Source organism: Staurois parvus, unplaced genomic scaffold (assembly GCF_062004578.1).
Source record: "Staurois parvus isolate SC_StPar_1 unplaced genomic scaffold, SC_StPar_1.0 ptg000947l, whole genome shotgun sequence".
In the NCBI taxonomy this organism is placed as follows: Eukaryota; Metazoa; Chordata; class Amphibia; order Anura; family Ranidae; genus Staurois; species Staurois parvus.
Window position 1 is genome coordinate 640,012 of NW_028318743.1, and position 25,596 is coordinate 665,607.

The window sequence follows — 25,596 nt, forward strand, 5'->3', positions numbered from 1 at the left end:
AGGGACCATTGCGACGCATGGGTCTGCACATGCGTAGGGGTCTGTCAAGACATGCAGGCAGCAGGACACTAGGACCCAGGAGCAAAAATACAACTTCAAAAAACTTGCCATTCCTCTTATGAAGTACGTCGGACTGTCTACTCTGCAAAAAGGGGTCATTTGGGGGATATCTGTACTGTTCTGACATTCTTGGACCTCAAGAAATTAGATTGGCTGTCAGTACTTCACGATTGATCAATTTTCAGATCTATACCATAGTTTGTGAACTCTATAACTTTCCTACAAACTAAATAATACATCCTAATTTGGGTTATTTTCACCAAAGACATGTAGCAGAATACATCTCGGCCTAAATGTATGAAGAACAATTATTTATTTGCAAACTTTTATAACAGAAACAAAGAAAAACGTGTTTTTTTTTCAAAATTTTCAGTCTTTTTTTGTTAATTTAGCAAAAAATAAAAACCCCGGCGGTGATTAAATACCACCAAAAGAAAGCTCTAGTTGTGTGAAGAAAATGATAAAATTTTAGTTTGGGTACAATGTTGTATGACCACGCAATTGTCATTCAAAGTGCGAGAGCGCTGAAACCTGAAAAATGGCCTGGGCAGGAAGGTGTAAAATTGCACGGTATTGAATTGGTTAAGGAATTGGAAAAAAAAAGGCGAAGTTTTTATGAGAATGGATGAGTGACGTTATTTTCAATTGAAACACTTCATAGGAAAGCTTCCAAAGCCTTTAAGTCTAAGAGGGGATTGGACTCCTTTTGAGCACTTATTAGGTATACGGGGAGGTGGGAAACACGGAACCTCTAAAATATATACGATTCTCACTGAAATAAACACAGATATAAGTCCTACATATATAGAAACATGGAAAAGAGAAATAGGAGTAACAATAGATGTGGAAAAACAGAGGAAAATGTATAGAATAATCCATGTAAATATAAACAGTCAGGAGGTAGAAATTAATTATAAGTGTTTGGCAAGATGGTATATCACACCGAGTGTGGCACACAGATTGAGTGGAGATAATTCACCTTTATGTTGTTGTGGATGTGGAGGTAGAGGCACAATGTATCACATATGGTGGGCGTGTTCTAAAATACAAGAGTATTGGGGGAAAATAGTAAGCTTGATTCATAAAATTACAGAGGTTGATATTCTAGTAGACCCAGAGATTTGCCTTTTTCATAGTACTAAGCTTTCAGTTAAATACAAAGAATCGGGTTTATTGTACTATTTGAATGCAGCAAAGGGACTGATACCCAAGTATTGGAGGAGACAGGAGGTGCCGAAAGTAAAAGACTGGGTGGATAGGGTGGATCAAATATGTAAATTAGAGGAACTTTATCATTTGAATGAAGATAAGATGGAGAGTCACCATACAAGATGGAACAAATGGGAGGAATTCAAAAAGTCAAGGCTAGCCTTAGAGGTTGTGGGGGATTAACATAGAATAATATGGAAACATATTTTGTTCTTCTTTTATAGGGATTACGATCTCCAGAAATAAACAGAAAAATGCAGAGCAGAAGGGGATTGGATAGGGGGGATGGGTGGTATATATGTTGGGGGAGGTGGAGGGACGGGGGGGAAAGGGATGAAACTATAAATGTTTTGATAATATGCTAAGGTTTTAATGAGTATATTTGTATAACTTGTTTATCTGAAAAATTAATAAATATTTAAATTAAAAAAACAAAACTTTTATTACAAAATTAGTACAATTGAATGGGGTAAAAGATTCTCCTAAAAATGGTAAGTCCATAAAGGGCTCAAAGAATCATACCCTCATATTTGTCATTAGCATCACAACCCCCCAGAGTGCACTACCCCTCCTAGTGTAACTTATTACATAATGATGTAGTAAATACAGTAAATCACACAGTATATCGATCTGTAGGCGGGGGGACAAGTTCCAACGCGTTTCATACTGGAGCTACTAGTGACAAATATGAGGGTTCAATTCTTTCAGTCCTCTATGAACTTAATTTTGTAATAAAAGTTGATGTTTATTTCTTTAAAGCGTTGTCTTTGTTCTGAGAGAAGGTGTTCAGATCATGAAAATCCCAATCTGTTCTTGTTCCTTTTTTGATGGGCCTACTGTCCAGTTCCTTCCCAGTTACTTTGCTCTGCAGCCAGCCACATGGACTCATTCATACGTTTCTCCAATAACCAGTATAGGGGTCTTGTGTTTATTACTTTTGGAGAATTGGGATAGGGATGAGGGAGATGAGTGGGATACTCCAAAAATAAGATCTATGTACACTTAAGAACTTTATCTAATCTTCAGAGCAAACTATGTCAGAGTTTCTGCTTGAATCAAACAATCGGCCTTCACCTTTAGGGCAGTAGTAAAAGGTAGTAGTAGTAGCAGTAACAGTGGTAGTATCAGTAACTTCTTCAAAGCCCCAGAGCATTGCCCCTTTAAATGTAGGCCAGGTGGACACCAGCCCTGTGGTAGACCCGTACCTGACTTCCTAGCATTAGAAGGGGTTAACCAGCTCTTAGTCTCTAAGATCCTTTAGGGGTTTCTGTACTCACAAGGCCTAAGAGTAGCTGAATGCCTTCCTCTGTGATACCAGACCAGATCTTCAGTAGACGGCCCCTCAGTCAGCACAACAGAACCCAGGACTTGGCATTCAGGCCCTCAGGTCTCCCACCTGAAGCCACATGGCAGTAGTTGTCTGGGAGGGCAGTGTGTCCTCTCTCAGGCTTGAACGATCCTATGCAGGAAAGATCCAGAACTTCAGTGCTCACTGAATAAATCCTGCTACCCAGCATGCCTTCAGAGCCTCTCCCTGGTCAATAGGTTGGGGTTCTATCAATATTCATGCTGCCTTCTGCATAATGCCACACCTATCATCCAGAAACCTCTACAGTCTCCTGGATACAGAGGAAGCTATAGGCAGACTGGTAGCAGCTGAGCATACAGAGCAGACCTAACTAAGTGATCACAGCTCACCGAGTACAGAGATCTGACCATGCTTTTTACAGCCACTCAGACTACAGTGGGATATTACATTTACCTATCAAATACCAAGCTAAAGCTCACTATGTAAACCTAGCACCAAACTAGGAGGGAGCTACACAAATGTTATGCAGTTTGCCATAAAAGCATTTTTAGGTCATGGCCCTGGTCTGTCTCACACTGATCTGTGTGCTTGTTGTGTTCCATAGATCACCATCCCATCACCTCCAGCCACAAAGGCTTATGGAAATTGTATTCATGATGAAGTATGGCTGAGCCTGTCCTTTCCAGGAGGATATCTTTCCCTGACATTCATAGAGGTATGGAGGGCACAGACTGGGGGAGGGGTGTAATGATGGGACATGGAGGGTAAAATATGTCTGAAGAACCCCAGGCTTAATAAGAGGGGATATGTGATCTCCAGATATCAGACAATATGAGGTGGACAGTTTGGAATTTTGTATTAGGTAGCAATGGGCTGTTTCAAATACCACTTTATGCCGTGACCCGGTCTGTATGGACAGGATCCCCGTGTGCAATGTACTAACCCAGCAGAATCCAAAGACAGCTTAAAGGATAAGATCACCTTTTGGACAAAAATAATAAATGTACATTTTTTTGCAGGTAAAACATTGTGCATTCATTATTTTTGTCCAAAAGAGCCTGGAAAGCATTGCATCAGAGATCAGTAGATTGCTGATGCCATGCAGGTCTCCTGCAGACCTGTCAGAATACCTGCTTGCCATATGAGATGTATGGGATGTACGGGATGTATGAGGTGTATAAGGTGTATGAGATGTACAGGGTGTACAGGATGTGTTGGATGTATGGGGTGTATAGGGTGTATGGGATGTACGGGATGTACGGGGTGTATAGGGTGTATGGGATGTGTGGGATGTACGGGTATATGGGAGGTATGGTATGTATGGGATGTACGGGGTTTATGGGGTTGTACGGGATGTACAGGGTGTATGTGGTGTATGTGGTGTATGGGATGTATGGAATGCATGGAATGTATGGGTTGTACGGGATGTATGGGGTGTATGGAGTGTATAGGATGTGTGGGATGTATGGGATGTATGGAATGCATGGAATGTATGGGTTGTACGGGATGTATGGGGTGTATGGGATGTACAGGATGTATGAGGTGTACAGGATGTACGGAATGTATGGGGTGTACGAGATGTGTGGGATGTACGGGATGTGAGGGATGTACGGAATGTATGGGGTGTACGGGATGTGAGGGATGTACGAGATGTGTGGGATGTACAGGATATGTGGGATGTACGGGATGTAAGGGGTGTATGGGATGTACGGGATGTATGGAATGTACGGGATGTATGGGGTGTATGAAATGTACCGGATGTATGGGGTGTACAGTCAGGCAGATATTCTGACAGGAAGCTTCAATGAACTACTACGGTGCTCCACAGTGTGTCCCTGGAAGTCTGTAAAGCTCATCATACACTATACAATCTGATTGTACAATCTCCTTTCTAGGGAATAAGGGAAACAATGACGAAGGCAAAGAGTGTCTGGGTCGAGCGGGTCCAAAAGAGGTCAGAGGTTGTAATACAAGCCGCAGTTTGACCTCTTCTGGACCCGTCTGACCCAGGCACTCTTTGCCTTCATCATTGTTTCCCTTGTTCCCTAGAGCTAAAGGAGATTGTACAATCATATTGTATAGTGTATGATGAGCTTTAGAGATGAGCGAAGTATTCAAAAATTCGATTCGACTGATTCGGCGAATTCGTGGCAAATATTCGATTTGAGTCGAATATATTTGCGGTGAATTTAACTTAAAAAACGCAGTTATTTACCTGTTAACTGTATTTCCAGGAATCTTCTAGGACAGCTCACTTGAGAGATAGGGCTCCTCCCAGGAAACACCCGCTCCACCTTTTTTCCCCTTTTATAGGCGTCCTCTCTCCCATTGCCCCCAGTATAAGAATATGACCGAAGGCCTAGGAGAAAACAAAGAAGAAAACCGGTAATAAAGACATCCCCCATAGGTTCGCAACATACCTGCACATAATTGTGTGATCAAACAGTAATCGGGGGGGAGTTACGCTGTCCTAGAAGATTCCTGGAAATACAGTTAACAGGTAAATAACTGCGTTTTCCCGAGTCATCTTCTAGGACAGCTCACTTGAGAGGAGTAGAATAGAAATACGTACATTAGGGCGGGCACCCTGCTTGTAGGACCTTCCTGCCAAATGCCTGGTCCTTGCTGCCGATCAGATCCAGCCTGTAATGCTTAGTGAAGGTGGCGAAACTGGACCACGTTGCGGCTCTGCAGATCTGTCCGGGGGAGGCCCCCCCTTTTTCCGCCCAGGAGGCCGCAGTGGCCCTCGTGGAGTGGGCTTTTAGGCCGGGCGGTGGTGACAGGCCTGCCGACTTGTAACCTTCCGAAACTGCCTCCCTGATCCATCTGGCGATGGTGCCCTTGGAGGCACCGTCCCCCTTCCTTGGCCCCTGGAATAGGACGAAAAGCCGGGACGAGTGTCTCCATGTCTTCGTGCGTTCGATGTACGTGATCAAACACCGTCGAACGTCTAACCTGTTATAGTCTTCCGTGCTGCCCGGATCGGCCTCCAGGGAAGGTATTACTATTTCCTGAGATCTATGGAAGTGTGACGCGACCTTAGGTAGGAAGGCCGCGTCCGTGCGGAGGATGATCCTATCCAAGAAGATGGTGCAGTACGGCTCGATCACTGAAAGGGCATGCAACTCGCTGACCCTGCGGGCAGAAACTAGTGCCGTGAGGAGGATGGTTTTAAGCGTCAAAAACCTGAGCGAACACTCATCCAGCGGTTCGAAGGGCCCCCGCTGAAAGCTCTTCAGGACTGTGCCCAGGTCCCATGTTGGCAGTTTTGGCAAGGACGGGGCACGGCGCCTGGAGATAGCCTTCAGGAATCTGATTACCAAGGGGTCTGCCGCCAACCTCAGCTCGAGAAAGTTCGACAGAGCCGCTACCTGTACTTTGAGGGTATTGGCGGCCAGATTCTTATCCGCACCGGCTTGAAGGAATTCAAGAACGGCATGCAAAATGGGCGTGCCCGGTGCTGCGTTTCTGACCTTCCAGGCGGAAAACTTCTTCCAGACCTTGTCGTACAAGGCGTTCGTCGACCTCTTCCGGCCCTCCAAGAGGGTGGCGACCACTCTTGCCGACAGCCCCATTTCCGCTAGCCGGTCCCGCTCAGAAGCCACGCCGCTAAGGACAGCCTTTCTGGATGAGGATGCATCACCCTCCCCTGGGTGAGTAAATCGCGTGTGGGTGGCATCATCCAAGGGTCCGCTAAACTGAGCTCCTTCAACCGGGAGAACCAAGATCTCTTGGGCCAGAATGGTGCGATCAGAACAACTGTGGTTTGAGACAACTGGATCTTCTGTATCACCTGCGGCAGTAGTCTGAATGGAGGGAAGGCATAAAGGAGGTCTCCTTCCCACTGCTGGGCAAGCGCATCTATCCCCTCGCTTTTGGGGTCCCTCTGCAGGCAGAAGTACCTTTCCCGCTTTGTGTTCTGGCCGTTGGCAAATAGATCGATAGAGGGGGAGCCCCACCTGGCGCAAATCTGATCGAACGCTGACTGGCTGAGGCACCATTCTGTCTGGCTGACCTCTCTTCGGCTCAGCTGATCCGCCAATTGGTTCAGGTCCCCTTTCAGATGTACTGCCGTGATGAACTCCAGGTTTTCCTCCGCCCAGCTCAGGAGGGATCCGGCCAACTCCATCAGCCTTGGGGACCTTGTGCCTCCCTGCCTGTTCAAATATGCCACTGCAGTGGTATTGTCGGAGAGAACCTGGACACCCCTCCCCCTTATCTTTTCCTGAAAGGTCGTAAGTGCCTTGAAAACTGCCAACAGCTCCCTGTAATTTGACGACCTGCTGGAGTCCACTGCACCCCACGTGCCCTGGGCGAGGCCGTCTTCCATATGGGCACCCCAACCAGTCATGCTTGCATCCGTGGTGATCCGCACTGGGCTGGCCAACCTCCAACTTCTTCCCCGTTCCAAAGTGAGAGTGCTTCCCCACCACTTTAGTGACTCCTTCACTTCCTGCGTGATGCGGATCCTGGAATTCAGACCTGCTCGGCTGCCGTCCCAGTGGGAAAGGGTGTGATTTTGCAGAACCCTGGAGTGAAGTTGCGCCCATTGCACCCCTGGTATTGCCGCTGTCATCCGCCCGATTATTCTCATCGCGGTCCTGACCGTGCAGGTCGACATCCTCCTGAGGGCCTTTGTGTCCTGCCGCAGGTTGAGGGCTTTTTCTGATGTGAGGTATGACCGGGCCTGTGCGGAGTCCAGGACGTACCCCAAGTACGTAATCCTCTTGGAGGGGGTTAGCTGCGACTTCTCCTTGTTGATAAGCCACCCCAAACTTTCCAGAAAAGATATCGTACGTTCGATGTGCGTTCTCAGGCCACCTTCTGTGCCCGCAAATAAAAGCAGGTCGTCCAAATAGGGGATGATGTTTATCCCTTCCAGTCTCAAAACTCTTAAAGGCTCCGCTAGAATCTTGGTGAAGATCCTCGGGGCCGACGACAGGCCGAAGGGGAGTGTGTTGAACTGAAATAGCACTGGACCCATTTCGCCTTCCAGCGCAAACCTCAGGAATCTCCTGGAGTCTTCTCTTATCGGGACATGCAGGTATGCATCTTGCAGATCTATCGAGGCCATGAACACCCCAGGTGAAAGGAGATCCTTCACCGTGTATATGGACTCCATACGGAATTTGCTGGGCCTCACGAACTCGTTCACCTTCCGCAGATTCAATATCATCCTGTAAGCACCTGACGGTTTTTTCCTTAGGAAGAAATGGGAGAAGAATCCACTTCCCCTTTCCTCTTCTCTCAACTGGCAGATAACATTCTGACTGAGCATATCTTGTAGGAGGTCCACCAACGCATCCGCCATGGCCCTGTCCTTTGGCAGGGGTGTTGCAAAGAATCTCTGAGGGGGGGCCCTTGTGAACTCTATTCTGTACCCCCTGTGGATGGCCTCCAGAATGTAGGTGTTCTGGGTTATCCTTAGCCATTGTGCGTGGAAGCGCCCCAGCCTCGCTCCCACCTGGCCTCTCCAGTCACTTCTGCTGGGTTTTGGGTCTATTCTGGCTGGGGTTGAAAAGGAAACCTCCCCTGCCTCTCGGCTCGTTCCTGCCTCTTCTCGCGCCCCAGCCTGGGCGCTGGGTTTGGAACCTAGCTTCCCTTGACGTGTATCGCCTGGATGGGCGAAACCCCTTCCGTCCGACCTGCCTGCTGGGGACCGGGAAGCTCTTTTTCCTGTCTGCCGACCTTTCCAGGACTGAATTCAGCTCCGGGCCGAAAAGGAGTTTTCCTTCAAACGGCAGGCCACAGAGTTTAGACTTGGAGGCCAGATCCCCCTGCCAAGATTTCAGCCAGATAGCCCTCCGCGCCGAGTTTATGAGCGCTGTAGATCTAGCAGAGAGTCTGATGGTCTCTGCTGATGCGTCCGCGATGAAGGCCACCGCTTTCTCCAGCACCGGAAGGGACTTCAGAATCTCCTCCCCCGGGGTGCCTTGTTCCAGATGCGAACGGAGCTGCCCCAACCACACATCCAGGGTTCTGGACACGCAGGTTGTTGCCACTGCAGGCTTAAAATTTACTGCGGATGCTTCCCATGCCCTCTTCAGGAAAGCATCTGCTTTCCGATCCATTGGGTCCTTTAGGGACCCACCGTCTTCAAAGGACAGATCCGTGTCCTTCGAGATCCTCGAGAGAGGGGCGTCTGGCTTTGGGCAAGTCTCCCAAACCGAGGCATCTTCCTCCTTAAAGGGGAAACGTCTCTTGAGGTTCTTGGGAAGGAAAGCTTTCCTCTCTGGCTCTTCCCATTCCCTCCTGATCGTGGACCACAGGGCAGGGTGTACTGGGAATGTACGGCTGCTTTTTGCCTGTAGCCCTGCGTACAGTTGGTCGTGGAGAGAGAGGTCCTGTTGTTCCTCCTCCAGATCCAGGGTCTCATAGATCACCTTTAACAGGTCCTCCGTGTCTTCCACCTGAAAAAGGAACCTGTCTGCCTTTGGGCCCTGAGCCTCAATCTCACCCTCCTCCGAGTCTGAGGTGTCCGACTGTTCGGCCTCTTCCCAGTCCCTTACCGGCGCTACCTTGTCCAGCTTCCTCTTTTTCCCCCCTTGGGTGCCAGAAGTGCCCGGTTGGGGCTCATCCTGGGCCGGCCCCGGCCTCTGTTCCCTGAAGCTTTGAAATGTCTTGGACATTTCCTGTGTCATATTTTGTAGGAAATCTTTAAAAAAAGATCCAGACTCCTTCTTGATGAGCTTGTCTATGCACCCCTGGCAGAGCTGCTTCCTCCAGGAGCTCGCCAGCTTCTTCCTACAAGTGGCACACTTCTTTTTCTGCTCACAAGGAGCTTCTTTCTCCCCTCTATCCTCCTCCTGTGGGCCCATCTGGGGACAAGGAGATACATGCGTTCATGCGTCTGTAAAAACAACGCCTCCCCCCCTGTGCCACTGTGAAAGCTCCAGCCGTGGGCCTGGGGGGGGGAGAGGGGGGCTGTGTGTGCGTGGGGGGCACCCAATCATCCCGGGAGGGGAGGAGGGGGGGGGGGGGGGGGGGGGGGAGGGAGGGAGGGGGGGGGGGGAGGAGGGGGGCAAAAACAAAAGAGAGTTGCCAAAGGCCCTTACCTTACTGCAGGCCTCCCCCGCTCCTGACAGATCTGCCTCCATGCTGCCGCAGACTCTGCCTCGGTGCGGCGGTTTTTCAGGGGCTGGTGAGCTCCGCCCCCCCCCTGCGATCCCCCCTCGCCGACCTCCCTCTCACGGCCGCCGGTGGAGAAGCGGCCGTGGCACGGGTTCCTTCCACGGTCCGCCGCCCATTTCCAAGATGGCGGCGGCCGTTCCCTGCTCCTGCGCCGGAAGTGACGACACCCGGCGCCCGGAAGTGACGCGATCGCAGCGTCCAGACCTCCGCAGCCGAGCCTCCTGGCCATGCTGCCGGGATCCCAGGAGCAGGTAAGACTTACCTGAAACCCCGCAGGGAAAGGCACCAATGCCTCGGTCGGCGGAGCGGGCTCTACCCCCCTGGAGAGCCCCGCTGGGACCATCTGGGGCCGACGCCCCCACCCTACAACGGGCATTCCCCGAGTGGAAACTGGCTGAAAGGTCCCCCCCCTCACAAGGCCCCTGCCTCGCTTGGAGGAAGGGGGGGCCTCAGCCAGGGACCCTCTGTACTCCGCCAGAGAGCCCAGATAAAAACAAAAAATGGGCGTAGCTCCTTCCTGGCCGGAGGAAACACTAAAACTGGGGGCAATGGGAGAGAGGACGCCTATAAAAGGGGAAAAAAGGTGGAGCGGGTGTTTCCTGGGAGGAGCCCTATCTCTCAAGTGAGCTGTCCTAGAAGATGACTCGGGAAAAGGGTGTTTCTAGGCTTCAGAGAGACTTAATATTAGTGCAGAACACTGTACCTTTAATTTAAATGCCCTTGGAGTCTGCTGGGGAAGAGAAATAATACTGTCAGTCAGTATGACATGCAGATGAGTGCCGTCGATCTTAGAATCACCGCACATTTCACTCATTTGGCCAGTCACGGGGCCAAAACCAGAGTGTGGAGCCACAGTGTGGCGGTGGAGGCAGCAGCAATGGGAGGCCATACAGCAACCTATGACAAAATGGAAACCAGCAGGAGTGTGAGGAGACCTGAAAGTGGCACATGGTACAGTGGGAGCAATGGGAGGCGGTACAGGGACCCAGGTCACACTGTGGGCCCAGCAGCAGCGTGACCAGGCGGTACGGGGGCCCATGGCCGATTTGGGGCCTGGCAGCACCTATGAGAGGCCTGTAATCTGCCAGCAACCTATGACAAAATGGAAAACCGCAGGAGTGTGAGGAGACCTCAAAGTGGCACATGGTAGAGTGGGAGCAATGGGAGGCCGTACAGGGACCCAGGTCACACTGTGGGCTCAGCAGCAGCGTGACCAGGCGGTACGGGGGCCCATGGCCGATTTGGGGCCTGGCGGCACCTATGGGAGGCCTTTAATCTGCCAGCAACCTATGACAAAATGGAAAACCGCAGGAGTGTGAGGAGACCTGAAAGGGGCACATGGTACAGTGGGAGCAATGGGAGGCGGTACAGGGACCCAGGTCACACTGTGGGCCTAGCAGCAGCGTGACCAGGCGGTACAGGGGCCCATTGGCGATTTGGGGCCTGGCGGCACCTATGGGAGGCCTTTAATCTGCCAGCAACCTATGACAAAATGGAAAACCGCAGGAGTGTGAGGAGACCTCAAAGTGGCACATGGTAGAGTGGGAGCAATGGGAGGCGGTACAGGGACCCAGGTCACACTGTGGGCTCAGCAGCAGCGTGACCAGGCGTTACGGGGGCTCATTGGCGATTTGGGGCCTGACGGCACCTTTGGGAGGCCTGTAACCTGCCAGCAACCTATGACAAAATGGAAAACCGCAGGAGTGTGAGGAGACCTCAAAGTGGCACATGGTAGAGTGGGAGCAATGGGAGGCAGTACAGGGACCCAGGTCACACTGTGGGCTCAGCAGCAGCGTGACCAGGCGGTACGGGGGCCCATGGCCGATTTGGGGCCTGGCGGCACCTATGGGAGGCCTTTAATCTGCCAGCAACCTATGACAAAATGGAAAACCGCAGGAGTGTGAGGAGACCTCAAAGTGGCACATGGTACAGTGGGAGCAATGGGAGGCGGTACAAGGACCCAGGTCACACTGTGGGCCCAGCAGCAGCGTGACCAGGCGTTACGGGGGCCCATTGGCGATTTGGGGCCTGGCGGCACCTATGGGAGGCCTTTAATCTGCCAGCAACCTATGACAAAATGGAAAACCGCAGGAGTGTGAGGAGACCTCAAAGTGGCACATGGTAGAGTGGGAGCAATGGGAGGCGGTACAGGGACCCAGGTCACACTGTGGGCCCAGCAGCAGCGTGACCAGGCGGTACGGGGGCCCATGGCCGATTTGGGGCCTGGCGGCACCTATGGGAGGCCTTTAATCTGCCAGCAACCTATGACAAAATGGAAAACCGCAGGAGTGTGAGGAGACCTCAAAGTGGCACATGGTACAGTGGGAGCAATGGGAGGCGGTACAGGTACCCAGGTCACACTGTGGGCCCAGCAGCAGCGTGACCAGGCGGTACGGGGGCCCATGGCCGATTTGGGGCCTGGCGGCACCTATGGGAGACCTTTAATCTGCCAGCAACCTATGACAAAATGGAAAACCGCAGGAGTGTGAGGAGACCTCAAAGTGGCACATGGCAGAGTGGGAGCAATGGGAGGCCGTACAGGGACCCGTGAGAGACTCTGGACCTGGCAGCAGCATGAGGAGGCGGTATAGGGGCCCATGGCAGATTAAGGCCTGGCAGCAGCAATGGGATGCCCGTAATCTGCCAGCACCCTATGACAAAATGGAACCCTGGGCTGGGGCAGGCAGAACCGCCGTATCTTTATCACTGTTTTCCCAGGCCACCGAATGGCGACGCTGCATATGCTGACGCAACGCTGTAGTCCCAACATGGGCCCCCTGGCCACGCTTGACTTTCTGGCCACATAGTCGACATACGGCTACGTTTACTTCCTCGGGCGGCTTGACGAAAAATTGCCACACTGCCGAGTAGGAAACTTTGCCCCCACTACTCCTCACTGGCTGACTGCTACTTCCTCCGTGCACACCGGCACCACTACTGGCCGTGGTGGTAGGCTGCAGTGGAGCTGGTGCTCTACTCCGTGGCCGTTTGCCTCCACTGACACTGCTGCGACCCTGCTGCCTCCTGGCAGCAGCAATGGGAGGCCGTACAGGGACCCATGACACACTCTGGACCTGGCAGCAGCATGAAGAGGCGGTACAGGGGCCCATGGCAGATTACGGGCCTGGCAGCAGCAATGGGAGGCCCGTAATCTGCCAGCACCCTATGACAAAAAATGGAACACACCAGCAGTGTGAGGAGACCTGAAAGTGGCACATGGCATGAGAGACTGTGGACCTGGCAGCAGCATGAGGAGGCGGTACAGGGGCCCATGGCAGATTAGGGGCCTGGCAGCAGCTATGGGAGGCCCATAATCTGCCAGCACCCTATGTCAAAAAAATCAACACACCAGCAGTGTGAGGAGACCTGAAAGTGGCACATGGCAGAGTGTGGCGATGGAGACAGCAGCAATGGGAGGCCGTACAGGGACCCATGACAGACTCTGGACCTGGCAGCAGCATGAGGAGGCGGTATATAGGGGCCAATGGCAGATTAGGGGCCTGGCAGCAGCTATGGGAGGCCCGTAATCTGCCAGCACCCTATGTCAAAAAATTGAACACAACAGCAGTGTGTGAGGAGACCTGAAAGTGGCACATAGCAGAGTGTGGCGATGGAGACAGCAGCAATGGGAGGCCGTACAGGGACCCATGAGAGACTCTGGACTTGGCAGCAGCATGAGGAGGCGGTATATAGGGGCCCATGGCAGATTAGGGGCCTGGCAGCAGCTATGGGAGGCCCGTAATCTGCCAGCACCCTATGTCAAAAAATTCAACACACCAGCAGTGTGAAGAGACCTGAATGTGGCACATGGCAGAGTGTGGCGATGGAGACAGCAGCAATGGGAGGCCGTACAGGGACCCATGACAGACTCTGAACTTGGCAGCAGCATGAGGAGGCGGTATAGGGGCCCATGGCAGATTAGGGGCCTGGCAGCAGCTATGGGAGGCCCGTAATCTGCCAGCACCCTATGTCAAAAAATTGAACACAACAGCAGTGTGTGAGGAGACCTGAAAGTGGCACATGGCAGAGTGTGGCGATGGAGACAGCAGCAATGGGAGGCCGTACAGGGACCCATGAGAGACTCTGGACCTGGCAGCAGCATGAGGAGGCGGTACAGGGGCCCATGGCAGATTAGGGGCCTGGCAGCAGCTATGGGAGGCCCGTAATCTGCCAGCACCCTATGTCAAAAAATTCAACACACCAGCAGTGTGAGGAGACCTGAAAGTGGCACATGGCATGAGAGACTGTGGACCTTGCAGCAGCATGAGGAGGCGGTACAGGGGCCCATGGCAGATTAGGGGCCTGGCAGCAGCTATGGGAGGCCCGTAATCTGCCAGCACCCTATGTCAAAAAATTCAACACACCAGCAGTGTGAAGAGACCTGAATGTGGCACATGGCAGAGTGTGGCGATGGAGACAGCAGCAATGGGAGGCCGTACAGGGACCCATGACAGACTCTGGACTTGGCAGCAGCATGAGGAGGCAGTATAGGGGCCCATGGCAGATTAGGGGCCTGGCAGCAGCTATGGGAGGCCCGTAATCTGCCAGCACCCTATGTCAAAAAATTGAACACAACAGCAGTGTGTGAGGAGACCTGAAAGTGGCACATGGCAGAGTGTGGCGATGGAGACAGCAGCAATGGGAGGCCGTACAGGGACCCATGAGAGACTCTGGACCTGGCAGCAGCATGAGGAGGCGGTACAGGGGCCCATGGCAGATTAGGGGCCTGGCAGCAGCTATGGGAGGCCCGTAATCTGCCAGCACCCTATGTCAAAAAATTCAACACACCAGCAGTGTGAGGAGACCTGAAAGTGGCACATGGCATGAGAGACTGTGGACCTGGCAGCAGCATGAGGAGGCGGTACAGGGGCCCATGGCAGATTAGGGGCCTGGCAGCAGCTATGGGAGGCCCGTAATCTGCCAGCACCCTATGTCAAAAAATTCAACACACCAGCAGTGTGAAGAGACCTGAATGTGGCACATGGCAGAGTGTGGCGATGGAGACAGCAGCAATGGGAGGCCGTACAGGGACCCATGACAGACTCTGGACTTGGCAGCAGCATGAGGAGGCGGTATAGGGGCCCATGGCAGATTAGGGGCCTGGCAGCAGCTATGGGAGGCCCGTAATCTGCCAGCACCCTATGTCAAAAAATTGAACACAACAGCAGTGTGTGAGGAGACCTGAAAGTGGCACATGGCAGAGTGTGGCGATGGAGACAGCAGCAATGGGAGGCCGTACAGGGACCCATGAGAGACTCTGGACCTGGCAGCAGCATGAGGAGGCGGTACAGGGGCCCATGGCAGATTAGGGGCCTGGCAGCAGCTATGGGAGGCCCGTAATCTGCCAGCACCCTATGTCAAAAAATTCAACACACCAGCAGTGTGAGGAGACCTGAAAGTGGCACATGGCATGAGAGACTGTGGACCTGGCAGCAGCATGAGGAGGCGGTATATAGGGGCCCATGGCAGATTAGGGGCCTGGCAGCAGCTATGGGAGGCCCGTAATCTGCCAGCACCCTATGTCAAAAAATTCAACACACCAGCAGTGTGAAGAGACCTGAATGTGGCACATGGCAGAGTGTGGCGATGGAGACAGCAGCAATGGGAGGCCCGTAATCTGCCAGCACCCTATGACAAAAAATGGAATACACCAGCAGTGTGTGAGGAGACCTTAAAGTGGCACATGTTTGTGGCATGATTCATGGTGGATTTAGTCAGTTGTGTCAGGAACTGGTGGTTTGAAATCCAGACTAATCCACGCCTGATTCATTTTCACAAACGTGAGTCTCTCCACACTTTGGGTGGACAGTCGTGTCCTCCGCGGAGTTACAATACCTCCTGCCGCACTAAACACGCGCTCCGATGCCACGCTACTGGCCGGGCATGACAGCCTTTCAAGGGCAAATTCAGCTAGTTGGGGCCAAAGGTCAAGTTTCGTTGCCCAGTAGTCAAGGGGATTGTCTACCTCGGTTGGCAGGGTGCTGTCCAAGTAGGCCCAAGCCTGTTGTTTGAGCTCCTGCTCCAGGTCCACCTGATGCTGCTGCTGCTGCTGCGGCTGGTTAGTAGTTTCCTCACTGCGCTGGTGAAGAAAGCTACTCATCATCGACTGCAGACTGAGGCAGCCCCTGCTGGTGGAGCTGCCACTGCTCCTACCACCCCACCCCTCCCCTGCTGCCATGGCAGCGGAACGCGAGCGCACAGGGCCCACAGTGTCTGAGGATGGACATTGGCGCACAAAGGCAGAGACCAACTGACTACATAGGTGGTTTTTATAGTACGTAATTTTGGCCTCCCTCTCAGCAGGTGTGAAAAAGGCCACCATTTTGGAATGATAGCGAGGGTCCAACAAGGTGGACAGCCAAAAGTCATCCCTCTGTCTGATGGTTATTATTCGGCTGTCGCTACGCAAGCAACCGAGCATGCTATGGGCCATTTGCGCCAAGGAATGCGAGGGACTCCCTGCCTCCATCTCCACAGCATACTGCCATGGTGCGTCTGGGTCCTCTGTCTCCTTCTCCTCCTCCTCTCCCAGATGCTCCTGCTCCTCCACTCCTGTCCGCTGAGTGGAAAAACCACCCATTTCACTCAATAATTCCTGAGCACAAATGTCCTCCTCTACCTCCTCCTCTTCTTCCTGTCCTGGCCCCACAGGGGTCATGTGGCGTTGAGATCTGTGCGCCACGTCTACCGCACCCTGACCAGCCATTGTTAACAGCATTTGTTCAAGGACGTGCAACAGAGGAATGACGTCGTTCATCCCATAGTCCTGCCGACTCACGAATAGCGTGGCCTCCTCAAAGGGCCTGAGCAAGCGGCAGGTGTCACGCATGAGCTGCCAATGGCTGACATCGAAGTTACACAGGGGAGTACCTTTATCCGCTTGTAACATCAGGAAATCGGTGATGGCCTTTCGCTGCTCGTAAAGGCGGTCTAACATGTGTAGGGTTGAATTCCACCTTGTTGCAACGTCGCAGATCAGGCGATGATGTGGAATTCCGTTCTGCCGCTGCAGCTCAATGAGGGTGTGCTTTGCGGTGTAGGAATGGCTGAAATGCATGCAAAGTTTACGTGACATTTTAAGGATGTCTTGCAGTGGGATGGTGGATTTTAGGAACCGCTTGACAACCAGATTGAACACGTGAGCCACGCATGGCGCATGGCACAACCTTCCTTGACGCAGAGCAGACACCATGTTCTTTCCGTTGTCGGTCAACATGGTTCCGATTTTCAGTTTGCGCGGAGACAGCCATCTGTCGATTTCTCTGTTCATTACACTCAGAAGTTCCTCCCCTGTGTGACTACGTTCGCCAAGGCATACCAGGTGCAGCACAGCGTGACACCGTTGCGCCCTGCACATGTGATATGCCGGTCGGGTAATGGGACTTGGCACGGGGGTGGCGGCTGAGGACACGGCGGAAGAAGAGGTGGTAGAGGCGGACATGTTTGCTGGACCAAGGACGTGCAAACGTGGAGGCAAAAGCGTCGTGACCTGTCCAAGTTGCTGGTGCGGCTGTGCCGGCACCACGTTCACCCAGTGTGCCGTAAATGACATGTACTGTCCCTGACCGTAGTTACAGCTCCACACGGCGGCGCTGCCGTGCACTTTGGCAGAGACCGACATGCTCAAAGACTGGCCCACCATCTCTTCTACATGTGAATGCAGGGCTGGCACTGCCTTTTTGGCGAAGAAATGACGGCTTGGCACTCTCCACCGCGTCGCGGCACAAGCCATCATTTCTCGGAAAGGTGCTGAGTCCACCAGTTGGAAAGGGAGGGACTGCAGCACCAGCAACTTGGACAGGAGGACGTTCAGCTTTTGCACCGTCGGGTGCGTGCTCGCAAACTGTTGTCTCTTGGAAACGGATTCCAAGAAAGACTGCTGACGGAATCCGAGAAGAGGAGTAGCAGGAGAAGGAGCATCTGAACGAGCGGAAGATGCCAACGAGCGACAACTCCCCTCAGCAGAGGTGTTGGAGCCTTGACTGGCTGATAGAGGGCGATTGACGTCGGGTGACGGAACAAGTAACGGAGCGGGTGATGGAGCGGGGGCTGGGGCAGGCAGAACCGCCGTATCTTTATCACGGTTTTCCCAGGCCACCGAATGGTGACGCTGCATATTGCCACACCACCGAGTAGGAAACTTTGCCCCCGCTACTCCTCACTGGCTGACTGCTACTTCCTCCGTGCGCACCGGCACCACTACTGGCCGTGGTGGTAGGCTGCAGTGGAGCTGGTGCTGTACTCCGTGGCCGTTTGGCTCCACTGACACTGCTGCGACCCTGCTGCCTCCTGGGCAACCCACCGACTGTTTCGCTCGCTGCCAAGCTCGCACCCTCTTCTCCTGATGATGCGGAAGAAATTACCTGATGACGACGAGGCTGCCAAGTGCGATCAACCTCCTCATCATCAAGTAGGGTCTCCGCCTCACTACTAGCCCCCTCGGCTGCGTCTGGGTCAGGAGACAGACCTGTCTCTAGACCGGCTACCGAGCCACTCTCCTCGCCAGTACTTCTTCGCCTGGCTGCTGAAAAGGCAGATGTCTCCCCCCATTCCTGACCGCCCTCTGTTAGCTCTTCCTCACTGTACAGTGGGGCTGAGCCCACAGCATGCGATACTTCGCTTGGTGAGGGAACAGCAAAGGACAGGGGCAGGTAGAGGACACGTGATTTTAGTGGGCTTGCTCCCGGGCCATGCCAACTAACGGTTGTGTCTGACGTACCCACCGACCATTGGCTGTAGGTGTCAGAGGTGACCTGGGAAGAGGAAGACGACCGAGCCAACCAATCGATGACGGCAGGGTTGTCGGTGGAGACACGACTGCTGGATGACATCGGGAGCACTGGCCTCTGGCTGCGAATAGTGCTGCCTCGACCCCTTCCTCTGCTGCCACGTCTGCTCGCTCCTAAAACATTGCCTCCTCTGCCACTCCTCTGCATGTTGTCTGACATACTCTTTAATTCAACGATTCTGTGTCCCTGAGTAACAATTCTGTGTCCCTGAGTAACAATTCTGTGTCTGTCCCTGAGTAACAATTCTGTGGCCCTAAGTAACGGTTCTGTGGCCCTCAGTAACAATTCTGTGTCCCTGAGTAACAATTCTGTGGCCCTAAGTAACGGTTCTGTGGCCCTCAGTAACAATTCTGTGTCCCTCAGTAACAATTCTGTGTCTGTCCCTGAGTAACAATTCTGTGGCCCTAAGTAACGGTTCTGTGGCCCTCAGTAACAATTCTGTGTCCCTGATTAACGTTTATGTGGCCCTAAGTAACGGTTCTGTAGCCCTCAGTAACAATTCTGTGTCCCTCAGTAACAATTCTGTGTCTGTCCCTGAGTAACAATTCTGTGGCCCTAAGTAACGGTTCTGTGGCCCTCAGTAACAATTCTGTGTCCCTGATTAACGTTTATGTGGCCCTAAGTAACGGTTCTGTGGCCCTCAGTAACAATTCTGTGTCCCTGATTAACGTTTATGTGGCCCTAAGTAACGGTTCTGTGGCCCTCAGTAACAATTCTGTGTTCCTCAGTAACAATTCTGTGTCTGTCCCTGAGTAACAATTCTGTGGCCCTAAGTAACGGTTCTGTGGCCCTCAGTAACAATTCTGTGTCCCTGATTAACGTTTATGTGGCCCTAAGTAACGGTTCTGTGGCCCTCAGTAACAATTCTGTGTCCCTGAGTAACAATTCTGTGTCTGTCCGAGTAACAATTCTGTGGCCCTAAGTAACAGTTCTGTGGCCCTCAGTAACAATTCTGTGTCCCTGAGTAACAATTCTGTGGCCCTAAGTAACGGTTCTGTGGCCCTCAGTAACAATTCTGTGTCCCTGAGTAACGTTTCTGTGGCCCTAAGTAACAATTCTGTGTCCCTGAGTAACAATTCTGTGGCCCTAAGTAACGGTTGTGGCCCTCAGTAACAATTCTGTGTCCCTCAGTAACAATTCTGTGTCTGTCCCTGAGTAACAATTCTGTGGCCCGAAGTAACGGTTCTGTGGCCCTCAGTAACAATTCTGTGTCCCTGAGTAACGTTTCTGTGGCCCTAAGTAACGGTTCTGTGGCCCTCAGTAACAATTCTGTGTCCCTGAGTAACAATTCTGTGTCTGTCCCTGAGTAACAATTCTGTGGCCCTAAGTAACGGTTCTGTGGCCCTCAGTAACAATTCTGTGTCCCTGAGTAACGTTTCTGTGGCCCTAAGTAACAGTTCTGTGGCCCTCAGTAACAATTCTGTGTCTGTCCCTGAGTAACAATTCTGTGGCCCTAACTAACGTTTCTGTGGCCCTAAGTAACAATTCTCTGGCACTCAGTAACAATTCTGTCTGTCCCTGAGTAACAATTCTGTGGCCCTAACTAACGTTTCTGTGGCCCTAAGTAACAGTTCTGTGGCCCTCAGTAACAATTCTGTGTCTGTCCCTGAGTAACAATTCTGTGGCCCTAACATTTCTGTGGCCCTAAGTAACAATTCTCTGGCACTCAGTAACAATTCTGTCTGTCCCTGAGTAACAATTCTGTGGCCCTAATAACGTTTCTGTGGCCCTAAGTAACAGTTCTGTGGCCCTCAGTAACAATTCTGTGTCTGTCCCTGAGTAACAATTCTGTGGCCCTAACTAACGTTTCTGTGGCCCTAAGTAACAGTTCTGTGGCCCTCAGTAACAATTCTGTGTCTGTCCCTGAGTAACAATTCTGTGGCCCTAACGTTTCTGTGGCCCTAAGTAACAATTCTCTGGCACTCAGTAACAATTCTGTCTGTCCCTGAGTAACAATTCTGTGGCCCTAATAACGTTTCTGTGGCCCTAAGTAACAGTTCTGTGGCCCTCAGTAACAATTCTGTGTCTGTCCCTGAGTAACAATTCTGTGGCCCTAACTAACGTTTCTGTGGCCCTAAGTAACAGTTCTGTGGCCCTCAGTAACAATTCTGTGTCTGTCCCTGAGTAACAATTCTGTGGCCCTAACGTTTCTGTGGCCCTCAGTAACAATTCTGTGTCCCTCAGTAACAATTCTGTGTCTGTCCCTGAGTAACAATTCTGTGGCCCGAAGTAACGGTTCTGTGGCCCTCAGTAACAATTCTGTGTCCCTGAGTAACGTTTCTGTGGCCCTAAGTAACGGTTCTGTGGCCCTCAGTAACAATTCTGTGTCCCTGAGTAACAATTCTGTGTCTGTCCCTGAGTAACAATTCTGTGGCCCTAAGTAACGGTTCTGTGGCCCTCAGTAACAATTCTGTGTCCCTGAGTAACGTTTCTGTGGCCCTAAGTAACAGTTCTGTGGCCCTCAGTAACAATTCTGTGTCTGTCCCTGAGTAACAATTCTGTGGCCCTAACTAACGTTTCTGTGGCCCTAAGTAACAATTCTCTGGCACTCAGTAACAATTCTGTCTGTCCCTGAGTAACAATTCTGTGGCCCTAACTAACGTTTCTGTGGCCCTAAGTAACAGTTCTGTGGCCCTCAGTAACAATTCTGTGTCTGTCCCTGAGTAACAATTCTGTGGCCCTAACATTTCTGTGGCCCTAAGTAACAATTCTCTGGCACTCAGTAACAATTCTGTCTGTCCCTGAGTAACAATTCTGTGGCCCTAATAACGTTTCTGTGGCCCTAAGTAACAGTTCTGTGGCCCTCAGTAACAATTCTGTGTCTGTCCCTGAGTAACAATTCTGTGGCCCTAACTAACGTTTCTGTGGCCCTAAGTAACAGTTCTGTGGCCCTCAGTAACAATTCTGTGTCTGTCCCTGAGTAACAATTCTGTGGCCCTAACGTTTCTGTGGCCCTAAGTAACAATTCTCTGGCACTCAGTAACAATTCTGTCTGTCCCTGAGTAACAATTCTGTGGCCCTAATAACGTTTCTGTGGCCCTAAGTAACAGTTCTGTGGCCCTCAGTAACAATTCTGTGTCTGTCCCTGAGTAACAATTCTGTGGCCCTAACTAACGTTTCTGTGGCCCTAAGTAACAGTTCTGTGGCCCTCAGTAACAATTCTGTGTCTGTCCCTGAGTAACAATTCTGTGGCCCTAACGTTTCTGTGGCCCTAAGTAACAATTCTCTGGCACTCAGTAACAATTCTGTCTGTCCCTGAGTAACAATTCGGTGGCCCTAATAACGTTTCTGTGGCCCTAAGTAACAGTTCTGTGGCCCTCAGTAACAATTCTGTGTCTGTCCCTGAGTAACAATTCTGTGGCCCTAACGTTTCTGTGGCCCTAAGTAACAATTCTCTGGCACTCAGTAACAATTCTGTCTGTCCCTGAGTAACAATTCTATGTCCCTAATAACGTTTCTGTGGCCCTAAGTAACAGTTCTGTGGCCCTCAGTAACAATTCTGTGTCTGTCCCTGAGTAACAATTCTGTGGCCCTAACTAACGTTTCTGTGGCCCTAAGCAACAATTCTCTGGCACTCAGTAACAATTCTGTCTGTCCCTGAGTAACAATTCTGTGGCCCTAACTAGCGTTTCTTTGGCCCTAAGTAACGATTCTGTGGCCCTCATTAACAATTCTGTGTCCCTGAGTAATGCTTCTCTGTCCCTAAGTAACGTTTCTCTGTCCCCAAGTATCGTTTCTGTGGCCCTAACTCTGTCCCTAATACAGAGCAGTCTGCCTCTGTTCAATGACTGGAGGCAAATGAAGAATTCTAAAATGGCCGCTATTTATAGCTCGACCATTACACAGTGCTGGCTGGCTGGCTGCTGATTGGCTAATGCGATCACATGTCATTAAGGAATGCATTATGGGTCAGCGCGCCTTGTCTGCGCGCCTTCCCAGACATCCCCGCTCCGTCGCCGCACATGTCGCCGCCATTTTAGGAAAAATTTTCCAATATTTGACTCGAATTCCACTTCGCCTACTTCGATTCGCTCATCTCTAATGAGCTTTACAGACTTCCAGGGACACACTGTGTCTCCTATGTACTTGTATAAAGCTGGCCACACACTATGCAACCTGATTGTACATGTAGACCTACCCCCTTGAGTATTTTTCGAGTTCCCTGTCTGTCCCAAACCTGCCTTGAAAGCCCCACCCCCGCTGACTCCACCCTAGACCTTGGACCAGGAGGACCCCCTGGATAAAACCATAAACTAGACTCACACACAGTTTAGAGTGGATTCATATTTTGCCGATATTGAGGTCAGAATGCAGCACAATAAAATGACAAGAGAATATGTGCATAGGAGAACACAGCCCATTCCCAACCAGGGTGCCCAGGTACCCAGAGGTGCCTGGGGGTTTCTTCAGGGGTGCCTTAGCAAAAATGTCCAAAAATTGCCCAAAACTTGTATACAAGCCAGCGGGTGGAACAAGCCTGCCGTTTAGTTACACAAAGCCAAAGGTTTTCATTGTGCAGCATTACGACCTTCTAGCTGCCGGTGTCCTGACAACCAATGACATCATCAGTGGATAAGGAGGACGTCAGCTGCCTGCACAGCATCCTAGTTTAACCCTCCCCCGCCCTCCCCATCACTTTTGGGGTCACATTAGCTCAGTGATGGAGAAAAGCTGAGGGAGAAGAGAAACATTGGAATACTAGTCAGTACCAATGTGCAAAAGTGTATTTGCTTTGGAAGAATAAATCCCCTCTAATGTTGGATGTCCTACTGTACATGTGTGGGTGTCGCTGCGTTATATAGAACTATTAGGACAGTTTTTCACATTTTAGAATGGGGCGCCTCAAGACTGTTCATAATTTTAAAGGGTGCCTTGACTGAAAAAAGGTTGAGAAACACTGGGGTACCAGATAACACTCTCAGAAGACTCTAATAAGGGTTGCAACACAGCACCACTTCAATCAATTCTTAGATGTCCTGCAAATCATGTTTGGGCTCTCAGTTACTGGGGGCTGGGTTTAACTCTGAAAAAGGGGGTATTTAATTAGATATATCAATGTCCCTTTTTTGTCCATTTTGTCCATTTAACACAGAGTTGTCCAATCTTCTGCATGCTTGATGGGGCCCTAGTTGGTGCACAGGAGGGTTTAAATTTTTCTTGATGTAGAGGCAAGATTTCCTCAAGAGAGTGTTAACACAAAGGAAGGGAACTTCTCCTTTAAGTGAGGTTCAATTTGGATGATATTTCTTTACCACACAGAGTAAAATCTGAGATTAGACTGAGATTGTGGAACGGGGTGGAAGCAGTCGTCAGCAGGGGTTCATTCCTCATTAATGGGTGACAATCTAGGGTGATAAGGAAGTTCCTTCATGAGTAGAACAGACGGTAACTGAGACATGAATGTACCTCGATCTGCAGAATGCATCTATTGCAGCAGAATCCTGAGATTCAATGTGCTGAGAGTGTAATAATCAGTAGGCCACAGGGCAGGATAGGCCAGACAATCTCAGCCTTAGCACAATAACTTGTGAAGCAGAGGGTGCTGAACGGGAAAGAAATACATTCAGCTTAGCAATGTCACTTGTAACCTAGATGATTTGAGTATGGAGCTCTCTCAACCGATTGGTAGCCTTGGTCATATAGAGGATAGTCTCTCTGTAGAGGGGCCCCCGTGTTCCCTCAATCCCTCCATCATAGAGCAATGCAGATAAAAGCACCCCGGTCCACCTGCTGTCAGGATTGTCAGTCCGGCTTGTCAGCGGTCAATGATTCCTCCTCTCTTTCACTCTCTGCAGTCTGGTCCAGCTCGGATCTCCAGTGTCCCGCACAGCCTTCTCCTCACACCTGCTCTCCGACTCTCACTGTTCACTTCCTGTCCTCTGGTTCCCAGGCTTCTGTATTTATCTGTCCCCGCCCCCTTAGCCAGTCCCTCTGGAAAATGTAGTTTGTTAGCTCGTTATTAAGCAGCAAAGTCCTGCTATCAGCCTACAAGTCCAACAAAGCTTTTCTTCAACAAAGTCTGTATAACTGAGCTGCACAACACTGCCATCTTGTGTCCATTTAACATCCTGCAGCCAGTATTACTGCAGGGTGTTACATACAATATCTGCACAATTTCCTTTAGATTTACCAAAATTATAGAACAGGAGGACCCACCTGAAAAACCTACTCAGTTTGTATCAAATCAGGCTGGCCATTATGCTGTAAAGCTGATGGGAGATCTAAAGGAGACTGTACAATCAGATTGTATGGTGTATGGCTACCTTAAAGAAAGAAGTAGGAAAGTGGGTGGAAATAAAAAGGAGGGGGTATAGTGATGAGGGAGGTGAGGTCCAGAGAAGTAAAACACTCCATTTTTTGATACATTATGACAGTGCACGATGGGATATGAAGTTTCTTGGATGGTCACATGATGCTACAGGAAGTGATGGGTCCAGAATATATTGTTTAAAATTCTGAACAGAGAGGTGCAGACTGACCCCTGGTTCACACTATGCGGCTGCTGCAGTAATCACACCTGGCCCCGCAACCACCCACAGCCATATTGTGTTTCTCTTGTGGGGGGTGACATTAATTATGAATGGCACCCCCACGCATCACATCCCACAGCACGATCACCATGTGATTGTGGGTGCGGGAACCACACGGAAACCCCATGGTCAAAATGACAACATGGTTTCCGTGGGTGAAACGTGGCCACAACAGCCCGTGGGCTACACTAACGTGATCTGGGCCTAAAGGCTGCCATGGACTGTGAGAGATAAGTAGATTAGGATGGCTTGGGCAGAAAAATATTAGAAAAGGCTTCTATTTATTATGAAAAGTCAAATTCTGCCTGAAAAGGTGAACTTATGCAGGCCATGGGTGCAGAGCGCAGAACACTGTGCACCCATTAGGTCCAGGCTCCATGTAGGAGAGCAGTACATACTGACTGCTGCAGACATGGCCGGTGGAGGGAGGATAGTCTTTCTCATATGTCCTCTGTCCTCTCCCAGATGGTCCTCCTATTAGTGGGGGTCCTACAGTCATCACATGGGGGGCTTACAAAGTGATCAATGCCAGCAGAGTGAGGAGATTGGCTCGCTCTGCTCCGGCACT

The 25,596-nt window shown here is 51.1% G+C and overlaps 2 protein-coding genes across 2 annotated transcripts in view; one reads left to right on the forward strand and one right to left on the reverse strand.

The window, feature by feature from the left end:
* The window catches only part of LOC149441791 (proteinase-activated receptor 1-like), an 84,146-nt gene that overhangs the window by 24,761 nt on the left and 33,789 nt on the right, over positions 1–25,596 (forward strand). The window contains exon 3 of the mRNA XM_089656889.1: positions 3,183–3,293. Coding sequence (XP_089513015.1) covers positions 3,183–3,293 — 111 coding nt within the window. The remainder of the gene's footprint in view (positions 1–3,182; positions 3,294–25,596) is intronic.
* Positions 7,562–9,529, reverse strand: LOC149441792 (uncharacterized). The gene has a single exon (XM_089656890.1). The coding sequence runs from the start codon at positions 9,394–9,396 to the stop codon at positions 8,056–8,058; it is 1,341 nt and encodes a 446-aa protein (XP_089513016.1). The 5' UTR covers positions 9,397–9,529; the 3' UTR covers positions 7,562–8,055.